General features: G+C 47.4%; 1 protein-coding gene across 1 annotated transcript in view; it reads left to right on the top strand.

The window, feature by feature from the left end:
* The window catches only part of Rhpn2 (rhophilin Rho GTPase binding protein 2), a 60004-nt gene that overhangs the window by 20814 nt on the left and 22195 nt on the right, over positions 1-16995 (top strand). The window contains exons 3-7 of the mRNA XM_075984424.1: positions 4688-4816; positions 7358-7433; positions 14112-14189; positions 14501-14625; positions 15852-16018. Coding sequence (XP_075840539.1) covers positions 4688-4816; positions 7358-7433; positions 14112-14189; positions 14501-14625; positions 15852-16018 — 575 coding nt within the window. The remainder of the gene's footprint in view (positions 1-4687; positions 4817-7357; positions 7434-14111; positions 14190-14500; positions 14626-15851; positions 16019-16995) is intronic.

Genomic DNA, 16995 nt, shown 5'->3' with positions numbered 1-16995 from the left:
CTAAAAGGTTTGGAGGAAATGAAATTACTCTAAACCAAAAATGAAGAGCTGATGGGATTCAATTATAGAGCACTGGGTGTGTCATCCCAGGACCACACAAAAACAAACAGGGACACGTGGATCGGAATGGAAAATTCCCATTTATTTTTGCATTGGACATTTCATGGCTGTGACAAATATTTGAGTGGGGGAGCCAACTCAAAGAGACTGGATGTAGCCGGGTGGTGGCAGCACAGGATTTAAACATCACTGGGAGGTGGAGGCAGACAGATAGCTGTGAAATTAAGGCCAGCTTGGTCTATAGTGCGAGTTCTAGGATAGCCAGGGCTACACAGAGAAACCTTGTCTAAAAAAAACCAAAACAAAGGACTGGAAGGATGGCTCAGGGGTTAAGAGCACTGACTGCTCTTCCAGAGGCTCCGAGTTCAATTCCCACCAACCACTTGGTGGCTCATAACCATCTGTAATAAGAACTAGTGCCCTCTTCTAACCTGTAGAAGGCATATAGGCAGGCAGAACAATGTATACATAATAAATAAAGTAATTGAAAAAAAATCAAAGCAAAGCCAGGTGGTGGTAGCGTATGCCTTTAATTCTAGCACTTGGGAGGCAGAGGCAGGTGGATCATTGTGAGTTCGAGGCTAGCCTGCCTGATCCACAAAGTGAGTTCCAGAACAGCTGTTATACAGAGAAACCCTGTCTTGAAAACAAAACAAAAGCAAAACAAAATTAAAAAAACAACAGCAAAATGATAGGCTGGATTTAGTGAGCTCATTGGAGTTTCAGTCTGTAGTCAGCTGAATCGGCTGACTCTGGGTCTTAGGAAAGGAAGACTATTATATTCTGTATCAGGTGCATGTGACTGACAGGACAGGGGACAAGATAATGTCTTTTAAAGGTATGCACCTAGTGGCCTTTCTCTAACCAGACCCCATCTCCTAATGTTCCCACCACTGCCCCATAATGCCATCACATCCTGGCGCCATCCATGGGTTACTATTGATGAAGTCAGAGACCCTCATCATCCAGCCACTTTTTCAGCTCCCCATATCTGAGCATGGCTTGAAGAACAAGCCTGCAACACATCAACTTTGGGGGGGACACTTCTTGTCCTTTTGAACTTGAAGCCGAGAAGCCATTGTCACGTGGGAACTTTGCATGGTAGACAGGTCACGTGTAAGGCTAGGCTGGGATGCGTGAGACCTTGTCTCAAAGGAAAGAAAAGACCCCAGAGGCTCCAGGTTGATGGAAATCATGTGGTGTGTGTTTGGAAGTGGAAGGAAGAAGTTGGTTGTGGCCAGGCTGACTATTTACACTGATGGCTTGACTTCTGAGGGCACTAACTGTGGGGTCTTGTCTTCCCAAATGGTTCTTATAGCACATACACACTCTCTTGTGAAAACTGAGTGAGTTGATTCTTCCCTTGTGACACAGGTCACAGAGTTGTGGTGGTGTACTTTTTCTTGACAGGCATGAGCCAAAACACTCTCTGCCTGATGCCTCTCAGACTTGGGTTCAGTTGCCAGGCTATGGCTTCAGAGAGAGACGCACAACTGGGCCACGGCTATAAAAAGGCCACCTTCCTCTGAGAAGGTCCATGAAAGCCATCTCTTTTCATTCAGAAAAGCAGCCTGGGTACAGAGCACAGTAACCAACAAACCCAACGCTCTATCCTTGCAAACAAACCCCGTCCTCCATCCTTGCTCCCTGACCAGAGCCAGATGGTCCCAGATTTGTCTATCCTATAGCCTGGCCCAGAGATTGCTGGTAACACCTGCCATCTTGCCAAAGTATACTGTATTTGAGAATGCTTCTTCCACCAATGAATGCATGAAAAAAACCTCACCTGTTCTAGAAACCGCTCAAACCTCAGGATCGATTTCTGAGTCATCTTTGTACCCAAAGCCAATTACTCTGGCTTTGTAGTGACCTGACCAGGCTGGCCTCGAACTCACAGATCTACCTGCCTCTGCCTCCCAAGTGCTGGGATTAAAGGCGTGCGCCAACACCCCCTGGCTGTAGTGACTTTTTACATCAATAGCACACGTCCTCCAAATCTGCTTTACTTTCTCAAAATCATGTTGGCTCTTTTTGGTTCTCTGCAGCTCCCTTCTCAATTACTCTCTCTCCCTCCCTGTCCCCTTCTACACCCCCACTCCCCACCTTCCCCCACCCCTGCTTTCAGTGCTAGGGCCGAGTGCCTTTCTCATGCTGGAGTGCTCTTCCACTGAGGTTGTTAATGAAGTTGGGCTCATCCTGTCATCTCAGTACATGGGACACTGAGAAAGGAAGAGAGAGCGAAATGAAGGAAAGGAGGGAAGGGAGGAAGCTATTACAAGTCTTTCTCTGTCCTGCCAGCTCCCAAATAGTGACACCAAGACTTATTAATTATGAAAGCTCAGCCTACAGCCTGGGTTTGTCCCACTAGCTCTTTGAAAAAAAAAGATTTATTTATTTATTATATGTACAGTATTCTACCTGCATGTATTCCTGCAGGCCAGAAGGAGGTGGCAGATCTCATTATGGATGTTTGTGAACCACCATGTAGTTGCTGGGAATTGAACTTGGGATGGCTGGAATTGCAGCCAGTGCTCTTAACCGCTGAGCCATCTCTCCAATCTCCCATTAGCTCTTCTAACTTAAATTAGCCCATTTGTATCCATCTATGCGTTGCCATGTGACTCGTGGCATTTACCTCTCCTTCTGCATGTCTGCTCCTTCTCTGTTCCCGCTGGGGACCCCACCTTTCTTCCTCCCAGAACTCTCTTTGTCCTGAAGCCATGGCTATGCCTCCTGTCTAGCTATTGACAAGTCACAGTGACAGACACATCTTCACACAGTGTTGTGGTAGGAGGCTGCTTGTTCCCAAAATATCCACACAGAAACTGTATTAATTAAATCACTGCTTGGCCTATTAGCTCTAACTTCTTATTGGCTAGCTTTTAAATCTTAATTTAACCCGTTTCCAATATTTTATTTTTTACCACAAGACTTGTGGCCTACGGGCAAGGTTCTGACATGTCTGTCTCCAGCCACGGCTCCATGGCTTCTCTCCAACTCCACCTTCCTTCTCCCAGCATTCAGTTTAGTTTTCCCCGCCTAGCTCTGTTCTGTTCTGCTCTTCTATAGGCTCAAAGCAGTTTTCTTTATTTATTATGTATTTATTCTTTATTTATTTATTTATTAGTGGTAATCACATCACAGTATAAAGGAATATTCACAACAGGGAGTGGTAAAAGTGTGCATTGGAGCTGGGTGGTGGTGGCCCACGTCTTTAATTTCAGCATTTGGGAGGCAGAGACAGGAGGACTAAGAGTTTTGGGCCAGCCTGGGCTATAGAGTGTGACTGTCTCGCGAAAAAACAAATCAGAACAAAACTTAGACTATGAATATGACCACGTTCAAGGTTGGAGAGTTAGCTCAGTAGTTAAAGAGTGTGTGCCGCTATTGCAGAGGACCCAAGCTGGATTCTCAGCACCATGCCAGGTGGCTCACAGCTATCTGTCACTTCAGCTCCAGGAGGACCTGACACCTCTGGCTTCCTCAAGCACCAGCACTCATGCGTACACATATGTACACACACACATACACACAAACACACACATGCAATAAAAAGAAACCAAATCTTAGCCAGGTATGGCTGGTACATATCATTAATGCCAGCTTGGGAGGCAAAGACAAGTAGCTGTCTGTGAGTACAAGGCCAGCATGGTCTTTAGAGTGAGTTCCAGGTCCACGAGCCAGATAGATATATATATATGAGGCCCTGTCTCAGATAGATAGATAGATAGATAGATAGATAGATAGATAGATAGATAGATAGATAGATAGATAGATAGATGGATGGATGGATGGATGGATGGATGGATGGATGGATAGATAGATAGATATTGATAGTCAGATGTAGTGGCGCACCTTTGATTCCAGCACTTGAGAGACAGAGGTAGGTGGTTCTTTGAGTTCAAGGCCAGCCTGGTCTACATAGGGAGTTCTAGGACAGCCAGAGCTGTTACACAGAGAAACCCAATCTTGAAAAACTAAAAATAAATAGATAAACAAACAGATAGTTGCCTTTTATATAAAACCTGACAAAGAACATCTCTCTGTGAAAGCTGGGAGCTACCATCATATTTACTGGTCAAAGACTGATTGCTTTCCTCTTCTGAACAAAGCAATAAGGTCACTCTTACACTCTTTTCCTTTTGGCAGTGCTGGGAATGAACCCAGGGCCTTCTACATGCAAGTGTTAAGGAGATAATTTGTGACCTATTTGTGGATGATGAGAGGTTTTCTGTTTGGTTTTGGTTTTTTTTCTTTTTCTTTGTCATTTTCTTTTTTCTTTTCTTTTCTTTTTTTGGTTTTTCAAGACAGGCTTTCTCTGTGTAACAGCCCTAGCTGTCCTGGAACTTGCTTTGTAGACCAGGCTGGCCTCAAATTCACAGAGATCCACCTGCCTCTGCCTCCCAAGTGCTGGGGTTAAAGGCATGTGCACCCCCACTGTCTGGCCTGGTTTTGGTCTTCAAGGTTAACTCCTTTCAGGGATTTCTCAGGATTCACACCCAGCAGCTTGCAGTGTTGCTAGACACATCTCAGGTCCATCTCTTGGCTGGTGTGGTCCGGATAGCCCAGGGTCTTGGAGGTGGCTCATCTGATGGCATCTTATCTCTCTCTTTCTCTCTCTCAACAGAGTGGCCACGAACCAGAAGGTGCGGGAACAGGTTCGCCTGGAGCTGAGCTTTGTCAACTCAGACTTGCAGATGCTGAAGGAGGAGCTAGAGGGGCTCAACATCTCCGTGGGAGTGTACCAGGGCACCGAGTGAGTGAGCAGTGTTTTCCAGAAGCTCTCTGGGCCGCATAGTGTGTCCATATCCAGGATGCTGCACCAAACTGGTGTAGTGGACCGGGCAGTGCAACGGGAGTGAAAGGGATGAACCTGTGATGGGGTTTGCAGGGAAAGAACTGGAATGCAGATTGAATGCCAAAAAGTATAAACTGCTTTGATGTATGTATTTTACTCTGAAGAGTGGGGAACCTATCTAGATGCCCATAGGAAGAGGGAACAATGGGATCCTTTAGAAATGGACCCTGATAAATACTTGAGAAATGAAGAATGAGTGTTTGAGGTAAGGCCCTCAGGAAAGCACAGGATTTATTCTCTGTTCCCTGTAGGTGAGTCACAGAGGGTGGTGTGGAGAAATGCCCATGTTTAAGAAGAAATAACCAATGTGGTCTGGTAGCTTGGGGCAATAATCATAGCTATTCAGTGAGCTGAGACAGGAGGATCATGAGTCTGAAGCCAGCTCAAGCTTCATAGAAAAATATTATGTCAGAGTAAAAATAAAATGGTCAGGAGATGTAGCTCAGTGGTAGGGATGCTGCCTAGAATCCCACATTGAGGGGCTGGGGGTATGGCTCAGTAGTAGAGCCCCTGCCTAGAATCCCCCAGTGAGGGGCTGGAGGTAGGACTCAGTGGTAGAGCCCCTGCCTAGAATCCTCCTGTGAGGGGCTGAGGTGTGGCTTAGTGGTAGAGCCCCTGCCTAGAATCCCCCAGTGAGGGGCTGGAGGTAGGACTCAGTGGTAGAGCCCCTGCCTAGAATCCTCCTGTGAGGGGCTGAGGTGTGGCTTAGTGGTAGAGCCCCTGCCTCTACTCCCTGGAGAAGTACCAGGTGGCTCAGTGATGCAGTGTTTGCTTAGTTTGCCCAAGGCCCATTCCTAAGTGTCACAACAAAGCAAAATAACGAAAATGTCCCTAAGGAAGTAGTTCCCCTGTCTTTTGTATGGGGAATCTGTGCCTTCTGAAGAAGTAAGTTGGTGAGCCTGGGTGGAAAGAAGAGATAGTTTCCTGGACCAGCAGAAGGAAGCCGCTAGAGCATTTTGAGTCGCTTCGGAATGTGCATTTCTTAATACTAATCCTGTCTGTCACCTGGGGCATTTATCAAAAGGAGAGACAAGCATTCATGCCGGAACCCTGCTGGCTTATTTGGCCTGCGACACCTGTGTTTGTCTGGCTTACCTGTGGGCTCCTAGTGCAGTTTCAAAAACCCAGGGAGAACAAACAACAACAAACCCAACTCACCCCAACCCCACCTCCTCTGCAAGATTCTCTTAGCTCTTCTGGTGTTAGAATCTAGTTTCGTCCATAGGGGCTAAGAGGCCCAGGCATTCTGGGCAGGGCAGTAGCCGATTCTGGGTTCCTGTGCACTGTTGACAAAGAGCAGGAGTGTTCTTCCTACAAAGGTGGATGCTTGCAGCTCCGTGTGGCCACTCCTTTCCGTGGTTCCCGTTCATCTCCGGTGTCTCGGGGAAAATTAACTGTCATGAGAATTCCAAGGAACACCTTTCACGTTTTCCAAGTGAACTATCTTTCTTAGTTCTTTAGGTTTCTCAACTCTTATGTGAGGTGGGCAGAGAAGTCATGAGAAAACTCAGAGAGACCCAGGCCACAGAAAGTCATGTTAGTGCCACCCTGGAGGTCCCCTAGTGTCAGCTTATCTGTGGTTCCTCTTCTCCCTGGGGCAGTCGCTGCCCTGCAGGGTCTCCAACAGTAAGACCCAGACTTACCTGCTTCCCCCAGGATTCTGTCTTCTGGGGAGGCCACAGGCCTGGGTTGGGTCTCACGTGCCTTCAGCACCATTGTGCCACAGAGGCCGTTTCAGCTTTCAGTCGCGGTCCACTCAACCCTGCCCAGCATTCCTGGCCTTCTCCCTGGGCCAGGCTCAGCGGCCCATGGAGGTCTCTTGTTACAGGTCAAAGACCTAATTCCTTATTTGCAAAGAACAACACTTCCTTCTGGCCCTGCCCTTAGGAATGTAAGGTCCAGGGAGCATTCATAGGTCAATCTGTGGGGTGACAAAGTGGCCGCTGGGGGGGGGGATGTACAGTAAGATACGTGGTATGACATGCCCCGAAAAGAAGAGAACGTTGAGAGGTTCTATCAGGGAGATGTTGGGGGCGGGACACACATGCATGCGAGTGTGCACATGTACACACACACACACTGTGGTGACGAGTAGACAAGGGAGGTGACAGAGGTTATAGTCTAGAGGGAGGTCCAGTGTTGCAAAATGCATGTCGGGAATGGTGAGAACCCCAGACGTGAGCCTCGTGCATTTGGGCAGCCCGTATATAACCCTAGCGCAATTGTCGATAGAGAGCTAAGACAGAGATGAGTCCAATCAAGGCAGTAGGGGCCTGCTGAGTTAGGCTCCATCTCCAGCATCTTAGGATGCTGATGTTTGTGCTGGGTTGACCTAGAGGATGGGGGTCAAGGATCTGAGCTGGCTGTTGGAGGCAAGGCCATGGGTGCAAAGGGGCTAGGCTGGGGTAGGTTGTTCATGTACCTCTTGTGTTCTCATAGGGAGGCCTTCACCATCCCTCTGATTCCTCTTGGCCTGAAGGAAACCAAAGAAGTTGACTTTTCAGTTGTCCTCAAGGTAAATCTCAAACAGCGGGCTCTGGGCTCAGGGTGGAAATGATTTAGGTACCATGATTCGAGTGTCGGGTGATGTCTGTGAGGTGACCCTGAAACCTCACTTGGCTGCTTAGGAGAATTTTGTATATTGATTCCTCTGAAACTCTTTTTTTTTTTTTTTTTGATTTTTCAAGACAGGGTTTCTCCGTACCTTTTGTTTATTTTTTTGCTTTTTCAAAACAGGGTTTCTCTGTGGTTTTGGTTCCTGTCCTGGAACTAGCTCTTGTAGACCAGGCTGGTCTCGAACTCCCAGAGATCCGTCTGCCTCTGCCTCTGCCTCCCAAGTGCTAGGATTAAAGGTGTGCGCCACCACCGCCCGGCTCCTCTGAAACTCTTTTTTTTTTTTTTTTTTTTTTTTTTGGTTTTTCGAGACAGGGTTTCTCTGTGGCTTTGGAGCCTGTCCTGGAACTAGCTCTGTAGACCAGGCTGGTCTCGAACTCCCAGAGATCCGCCTGCCTCTGCCTCCCGAGTGCTGGGATTAAAGGCGTGCGCCACCATCACCCGGCATCCTCTGAAACTCTTGCTGTCATCATTCTGACATGCTGTCCGTCCTTGTTATGGTCTGGGACTGGACCCCAGGATGTTGTGCCTGCAGGCAAGTCCTCTGCAGTAAGCGGTGTTCTTAGTCTGTCCTTGGTGATTCCATAGCTCCTTTTGTGTGCCTGACAAAAGACAGATTATAGTTTTAGTGTCCTTTTTTTTTTTTTTTTTTGGTTTTTCGAGACAGGGTTTCTCTGTGGTTTTGGAGCCTGTCCTGGAACTAGCTCTTGTAGACCAGGCTGGCCTCGAACTCCCAGAGATCCGCCTGCCTCTGCCTCCCGAGTGCTGGGATTAAAGGCGTGCGCCACCACCGCCCGGCTTTTTTTTTTTAATATTTATATTTATTTTCATTCTTTACATGGGTTTTTCTTTTTGTTAGCCATCTTTATTTCATGCACGTTGGTGTTGTGTTTGCATGTATATCTGCGTGATCCTCTCAAACTGGAGTCACAGACAGTTGTTAGCTGCCATGAGCGTGCTGGGAATTGAACCTTGGACCTCTGGAAGAGCAGTCAGTGCTCTTAACCGCTGAGCCATCTCTCCAGCCCTGTTTTAGTGTCTTTATTTGCAAAGATTTTTTTAATTTACATTTATTTATATATGCATAGATTTATTTGTGTGTTTTCTGTATGTGTATGTATGCGTATGTAGTGTATGTGTGTATTCATCTGTATGTGTATGTCCTGTGTGTGTGTATGTGTGTGTATTCGTCTGTATGTGTATGTGTGTGCTCTCTGTGTGTGTATGTATGTGTGTGTGTATTTATCTGTATGTTTATGTCCTGTGTGTGTGTATTTACTTGCAGACAAGTGGACATGCAAACCTTTATGGATGTATGGAGGTCAGAGGAGAATTTGCAGCTGTGTCTTTTCTTCCATCAGTTGGGTCCCAGGAATGGAACTCAGGTCATTAGACTTGGCAGCAAGTGCCTTTACCCTCTGTGCCATCTTGCTGTTCCTTTTTTTTTTGAGACAGTCTCACTATGTAGCCCAAGCTGGAACTCATATGCATGAGATGCCTTTGGAGGCCAGAGGTCGTAGGCTGCCCTGGATCTGGAGTGAGGGGCAGCAGCAAGTCACCTAATGTGGGTGCTAGGACCCTAACCCAGATCCTCTGCAAGAGCAGAAAGTGCTCTTAACTGTGGAGCTACCTGTCTAGCTGCTCCAAATGTATCTTATAAGAACAGTTGGTTAATACTTTGAAAACATCTTTGACCTCTGTTCTCAAGCAGAGACTGTTTATCTCTTGGTATAAATAAACCTTTACCAGGGGCATTTAAAATCATTATTGTTATTGTTATGATAGATATGGGTATTTGCTTACATGGATATATGTGCACCCTGTGCATGCAGTACTGGTAGTAGCCAGAAGAGGGTGCCGGATCCCCTGGGGTTAGAGACTGTTCTAAGCCACTGTGTGGGTGCTGGGAAATGAAGCCCGGTCTTCTGCAAGAACAGCTCTTAGCTAGTGAGTTAAGTATGTCTCCAACCTCTCCAGGGTCTTCTTTGTTTTTCAAGATAGGATTTCTCGGGGGCTGGAGAGATGGCTCAGCGGTTAAGAGCATTGCCTGCTCTTCCAAAGGTCCTGAGTTCAATTCCCAGCAACCACATGGTGGCTCACAACCATCCGTAATGAGGTCTGGTGCCCTCTTCAGGCCTGCACACAGACAGAATATTGTATGCATAATAAATAAATAAATATTTTTTTTAAAAAAAGATAGGGTTTCTCTAGTTGCCCTGGTTGTCCTTATTTTATAGACCAGGCTGGCCTTGAACTCAAAAGATCTACCTGTCTCTGCCTCCCAAGTTCTAGGATTAAATGTGTGGACCACCTTATCTGGCTCCTTTTTTTTTTTTTAACTTCCACTCTTGTCAAATCCAGACCACATCCCTGTGTATGTTTGGGGGAGCAGGGGTACTCCAGTTGGAGAAGGGTAGGTAGTAGCAATTCAGGACTCAAGGTTATCAGAAAATTTGATTTCTCAGGAGGAAAACATCTTCTGCCACCCTCTCACAGGTGTGCGACCTTCTGGCCATGACCCACCATTGCCCTGTGACTCTAGGCAGTCTTTGAAGGAATGTCTTCAGTCCTGTTTGTGGCGTTTCTTTAAGATCTAGCTTAGTACGAGAGTTACAAGAATGCAGGCATTTTTAAAGGCAACTGTGTCATAGAAACCTGGGGATTTTATGACTTTTGTAGAGATCCAAATAGGTCATGTGCCAAATTCCACATTAAAGTGAGTGTAAAAAAAAAAAAGCCATGTTGTGCACATGGCCAACCACTGCTCAGCTGAGGTTTCCAACCGTGTCATTTTAGCCTAAAAGGGGCCTGCGGATGTCAGTCATGCGCAAATGAGACCAGTTAGCAGACTTTCAATTTTCTCCATTCCACATTTATGCTTGAGAGAAACTCAGACACCGGAGGAGTGGCTGGTGAACTTGATCCAGGCCTGACCTGTGTTTCCTTGGAATGTTAGGTCAGGCAAGTCTCGTGACGCTGTTCAGCGATTCGCTCTATTGAAAGACAGAAGCTCCCAAGTAGCCGTCTTCTTTTGCAAGCACCACCAGGGCTGGAGGGCATGCTTCAGTAAAGAGTGCTTGCCTAGCTCTAAGACCCTGGGCTCAGCTGAACAGTGGAGCACACACCTTTAATCCCAGCCCTTGGGAAGCAGAGGCAGGTGGACGTTTGTGAGTTTGAGGCCAGCCTGATCTACAGAGTAAGTCTGAGGACAGCCAGGCTACACAGAGAAAACCTGTCTGGGGCGGGAAGAAATGCCATTAAAATAAATTCCTTTTCCAGGTCACGCGTGGCTCAGGCTGGCCTTGAACTCCTGGCACTCCCGCCTCTACTTCTCAAGTGTGACACCACCTCTAACTTTATGTGTTTGCAATACTGGAGTTTGGACCCAACGCTGCACAGATGGCTAGGCAGGTGCCCCATACTACATTCCTAGCACCCATTTTTGCTTTTGTCTTTTGAGACAGGGTATCTATGTAGCCATCCAATGTTCCTGCCTCAGCCTCCTAGCTGCCAGGTTTCCAGGTGCACCTTACCGCACCTGGCTGCCACACAGATTGCTTCTGTGGTTTGGCAAGCTTCCCCCCAAATGTTGGGTTTATTTTTTCATTAGTGCCTTTTAGTTTAGTGTTTATTTTCTGTGCTTTGCATACATCTGTATGTGCTTTCACAGGTGTGCTCACCTGTGTGCGTGTGGAGTCCAGAGGTTTAAGCTGGGTGTGTTCTGTGGAGCACCACCTGACGTAGTTGTTTGTTTTCTGGGACGCTGTTTCTCCTGGCTGTCCTGGAACAGTCTCTATAGACCAGGTGGCCTTGAACTACAGAGATCCGCCTGCCCCCGCCTCCGAGCACTGGGATTAAATGCACGCCCCACCACTGCCTGGCTGCACCTTATTTTTTTTAAATATACTCCTTCGTTAACCCTTGGAGTATTTCATATATTCATGTCAGGTACTTTGGTCATATTTACCCTCCTCCCACTCCCCCATGTCCCCTGCCACTTCCCAACTTTACGCCTTTTTATTTTTATAACCCACCAAATCCTATTTGAGCTGCCCACATACTAGGGGACATGGGTCCACCCATGGCATCACTGTGGATCTACTGCAGGCCACACCCTTAAAGAGAACCAGCTCTCTTTCAATTGGAAGCCATCAGCTGTCAAGAGCTTCTCAGTTATGGTGGGAGTTTATGAGCTCCCTCTGCTCGGCTGGAGCATTGACTTGGTGGGTCTAGTGCAGGCAACCACAGCCTCGGTGGGTTCACAGAGTGCACGGGTCTTCCCCGAACCACCTCACTGGTCTGAGGCAGGATCTCTCATTAAACCTGGAGCTTGTTCAACCTTTTGTTTTGAGTCAGTGAATTCCTAATCTCTGGTTATCTCCCCCTCTTTCGAAGGCATTGGGGTTCCGAGCATGCACCATAGACCCAGGTTCAAACATGGATGCCGAGGATGAAATCCCAAGTCCTAACGCTTGTGCAGCAAGCACCTTGTCCGCTACGCCACCTTCTCACTCCCTTGATTTATTTATTTATTTTGTTTTTGTTTTGTTTTGGTTAGGTTAGGTTTTTTTCGAGACAGGGTTTCTCTATAGCTTTGGAGCCTATCCTGGAACTAGCTCTTGTAGATCAGGCTGGCCTCAAACTCCCAGAGATCCGCCTGCCTCTGCCTCCCGAGTGCTGGGATTAAAGGCGTGCGCCACCACCACCCGGCTCCTTGATTTATTTTTTAAGATTTTTGTTATTTTCAATATATATGTCTGTGCCCTGTGCGCATGCGTGCTGCCCCTAGGGGTTAAAAGAAGGCATCCAATCATCTAGAATTGGAGTTACAGATAATTGTGAGCCACCATGTGTCTGGGAATTGAACCCAGGTCCTTTTGAAAGAACAGTCATGTTTCTTAATTGCTAGTAATCTCTTGAAACCCCCTCCTCCAACTTTTATATATTAACTTTTAGAATTTTTTTAAATTTAGCAATTTTTTTTTTTTGAGACAAGGTTTCTTTGTGTAGTCCTGGCTGTCCAGGAACTCACTCTGTAGACCAGGCCCAGGCTGGCCTCAAACTCAGAGAGATCCACTTGGCTCTGCATCCCAGTGCTGGGACTAAAGGTGTGCGCCACCACCACCTATGTAAAAATGTCTTTAAAAAGGAAGAAAAATAGAATAGGTAAACTTCAAATTTAGGTTTGTATCCCAGAATATACTGTGTGTATACAACTAATCTTGAAACGTCTGCAGCCAGAAGCATCAACAGTCCCTCCCAGGGGTTTTGGTTAAGGGCTACTTGTCTAACTTGTATATGCTATGGAGCCTGTCTTGGGTCACCCCCTCTGGGTCAGTGTGAGCCGAGTGAAGGGGAAGGAGCTTCAAACAGCGCCTGGCAGATGGCAACTGCCCATCACTGTCTGCTGAAGGACCACCTGCACTCAGAGCAGTTGTCAAACAGTGGGTTACTGTACCCTCAGTTAAAGAGTCGTACTGGGGTATCTTCTAAGCCTAACCACCAGGGCCGTTCACACAAAGGTCCCCATCCCATCCAGATATCATCCCTAGGCCCAGGTCACATTGGCTTCAAAGGCCATGTGTCCGGGCTGGAGAGATGGCTCAGTGGTTAAGAGCATTGCCTGCTCTTCCAAAGGTCCTGAGTTCAATTCCCAGCAACCACATGGTGGCTCACAACCATCTGTAATGAGGTCTGGTGCCCTCTTCTGGCTAGCTATATACATATTTTTTTTTTTTTTAAAAAAAAGGCCATGTGTCCAGGTACTGAGTCAGCATAACAGTGGAGGGTCTGGGCGCTTGCAGGTCTGTCAGAAGTGGTTAAAGTATCATCATTTAACCGTTATAGAGACATTGTTTCCTTCTTTCAATTTTTTTCTTTGCATTAAAAAATATTATTTTTCCAGCCTGATCTACTGATCTACAGAGCAAGTTCTAGAACAGCCAGGGCTACACAGAGAAACCCTGTCTTGAAAAACCAAAACTCACAGAGATCCACCTGCCTCTGCCTCCCGAGTGCTGGGATTAAAGGCAGGTACCACCATTGCCTGGCCATTTGTGGTGAAAGAAAGAAAAAACGGAGAGGTCTGTGTTAGAATGAGCTAGGATGCTGTCGTAAAGAAGATGGAGGATGAAGGACAAGGGTATGCAGGGCCATTTGTCTCAAAGGGACAAAGGACTGCCTCTGGATAGAGAGGAGACAGGCATGGCACAAAGGCAAATGGTGGTTTTCCCTTGTTACCATGAGGTGTTTAGTTTTAATTGGGTGTGTTTATTAGGAGAGCTCAAGGGGACTTGTGAGTGATGGACCTTGGTAGTCCGTTGCAGGAGGAAGAAGTGCCAAATAATGGAATAGACTTTGGTGGCTAGCTTTAGGAATGTAACCTTAGGGTTTTTAGCAAGGCAGAGGGAGTGGGGGAGAAGGGCCAGGCCTGCCAGAGCCACATGCTGAGTGGGTAGTGTCCCTTCAGGGACAGAACACCCCCGCTCCCCTACGCCCCTGGTCTTGTATGTACCGGTTACCCCCACCCACGAGGTGCAGCTTCAGCTGCTGACTCAAGCCATGTCTTTTTTTCTGGCAGGATTTTATCTTGGAACATTACAGCGAAGACAGCTATTTGTACGAAGATGACATCGCAGACCTTATGGACCTGCGGCAGGTGAGTCAGCTCTGCTTGCCTCAGCTTCGGGACATCCTGCGGCTGACACTCCGAGAGTCCAGGACGCTGGGCATGGGGAGTGGCTGTCAGGATCATCCGTGGCACTTGCTGTACCTGAAAACCATAGAAGGGGTGATGTGCCCATGATGGGGCCGGGGCTGGGGTCCCGGATTCCTCACTTTGTCTCCGCCCCCTCAGCTACCTCTTCCGGAGTTCATGATACCCACAGCATGGTGTGTATTTGAGTGTTCCTGTATGGGTCCTGGGCCTTGACCCTCAGCTTGTTCACCCCTCCACGGCTTCCTTTTCAGGCTTGCCGAACACCCAGCCGGGATGAGGCGGGGGTTGAGCTGCTCATGTCCTACTTCATCCAGCTGGGCTTTGTGGAGAGCAGGTTTTTCCCGCCCACCCGCCACATGGGGCTCTTGTTTACCTGGTAGGTGCTCTATGGGGTCCCCTCTGCTGTGCACCTCATTCTGACTGTGGTGTTTGCCTAGCAGGTGGGGGTGGGGGTGGTGACTGTGGTGCCAGGGGGCAGGGACTGTCGGTGGTGAATCGATGTTTGCATAAAGAACAAGAGACGGTCCCTGCCCCACCTCCTTGGCCTCTGGTTTTGAAAAAAATTTACCTTCCTGACCCATTTAGGTTTTTCTCCCTACCACTTCTATTTCATACAGTCTCGTACCTTTAACTTAGAAAAATAAAAAGTAAGAAAAAAAAAAAGAAAAAAAAAAGAACAAGAGATGGAAAGAAAGCCTGCCCCCAGGGCTTCTTCATAGGGGGGGCGTTTCTCTATGTGTGTTCATTTTGTCACTGAGGGAGAACCAGAGCTCTCAGGTGGCACTAATGAGAAGCAGGACAGAATTTTTGTTTTGTTTTATTTTTGAGAAGATTCTTTTCTTTCATGGGGCTGTGGGTGTGAGCTGGACCTGAGTTTGATCCCAATGACAAGGGCAACAAAAAGAGAGTTTTTGTTTTGTTTCGTTTGATTTCTCTGTCTAACAATCCTGGCTCTTCTGGAACTACTCTGTAGACCAGGCTGGCCTTGAACTCACAGAGATCTGCCTGCCTTTGCTGGGTTTAAAGGTGTGCATCTACACTGCCACTGCCTGGCTTATTTTTAAGACAGGATTTCACTATGTAGTCCCAAGGTTCCTTTAAACTGACCTCAAACTGGTTGCGATCCTCCTGTCTCCGCAACCCAAGTGCTGTGGTTATAGTTGTGTACCACCGGAAGGAGATTTTAAAACTTGAAACAAAACATTTGATTCTTCCCCATGATAATTTAAAGACTAATATGGTTCCTTGAGAAAGGTTCTTGCTAGGTGGTTCAGAGTGTCAAAGTCACAATCCTCCTACCTCAGCCTTCAGAGGGTGCCAGGATGATAGGCATGGGCCACCAGGTCTGGCTTGTGGGGATATTTTTCTGTTTTTCTTTTGAGATAGATTTGGGTGGTTTCCAATTCATGGTCCTCCTGCCTCAGCCTCCTGAGGCTGGGATGGTAAGTGTCAGACTTGTCATCTTGCTTGGAAACAAAAACCTGCTTGCCTGTGCACCTTTGAATTTCACGTGAGAAGTGAGTCTTGTTTTGACGTGCCCAAAAGTGGCATTGATTAGCCAGGCCCTCATCTGTCTGATCAGAACCTATTTGTTTTGCATAGGTATGACTCCCTCACCGGGGTTCCAGTCAGTCAGCAGAACTTGCTACTGGAGAAGGCCAGCATCCTCTTCAATATCGGGGCACTGTATACCCAGATTGGGACCCGCTGTAACCGGCAGACACAGACTGGGCTGGAGAGTGCAGTGGACGCCTTCCAGAGAGCTGCAGGTGTGTGTCCTCCGGGACAGCCACGCTACAGTCTTGAACCCCCCGGGTGGCACCAATGGTGCTGAATCTCTGACCCCAGCTGAAAAGAGTCCTGCTTGGGTCCTCTGCAGACCCATCAAGTACTAAAGCCTTCCAAGTCTGATAAGGGCCCGGGCATGGCTCCAGAATTAGAGCTCTTGCCTAAAAGCTCCTAATGAGGGGCTGGGGGTGTGGTTCAGAGGCAGGAGGAGGAGGTTTGACCGGCTTGAGGGAGACTGTAGGGTCAATCTATAAGGTCACACACATAAAGGAGGAAGGAATGGCTGTGTAACTTCTTGGTCAGGAGACTTGCTCAGTGGTTGACTTCATGTGACCTCAGTACAGTAGGGCTCATATGCATAGTGAGGCTTGTGGTTAGTGATTAATTTTTTCTAGGTGAGTGGCTTCGGCGTCGGCCGGGACTATTTCTCAATAATGGGAATACAGTAACTTGCCCTCGCTAGTGAAGATGTAGCCGTTAGAGTTTTCTATTAGTTGTTACTCTAGTGATATTTTATTTGTGTTTTAATAACTAAAGCTTGCCTGAAGACCAGAATAGCAAAGCAGCGAAGCTACTAGAGAGTTCTTACCTCTGTCCTCAGTGTGACTTCAGACTGCAATGCTCTCCACCAGACCTCAGACTGCAGACCGAGACTCTGAGCTCCTGTTTCCTCCCATTTTATATTCCTCTCTAGTGCTGGGATTAAAGGTGTGCACCACCACCATCCGGCCTCTGTGGCTAACTAGTGTGGCTGCTGGGATTAAAGGTGTGTGCCACCACTGCCCGGCCTGTATGGCTGGCTAGTGCTCTCTTCAGGCAAGCTTTATTTATTAAAACACAAATAATTCTTACTGTATGTTACTATATGGGTCAGTACAGTGATCTAAGCATAAGGGGACGTGTTCCAAGACGTGTGTAAACTACTAACAGTTCTGGAGCCTGTTTGGGGCCTGGAGAT

The sequence above is a fragment of the Microtus pennsylvanicus genome, chromosome 1 (genome assembly GCF_037038515.1).
Source record: "Microtus pennsylvanicus isolate mMicPen1 chromosome 1, mMicPen1.hap1, whole genome shotgun sequence".
Taxonomy (NCBI): Eukaryota; Metazoa; Chordata; class Mammalia; order Rodentia; family Cricetidae; genus Microtus; species Microtus pennsylvanicus.
This window is presented reverse-complemented; position numbering and strand designations above follow the sequence as displayed.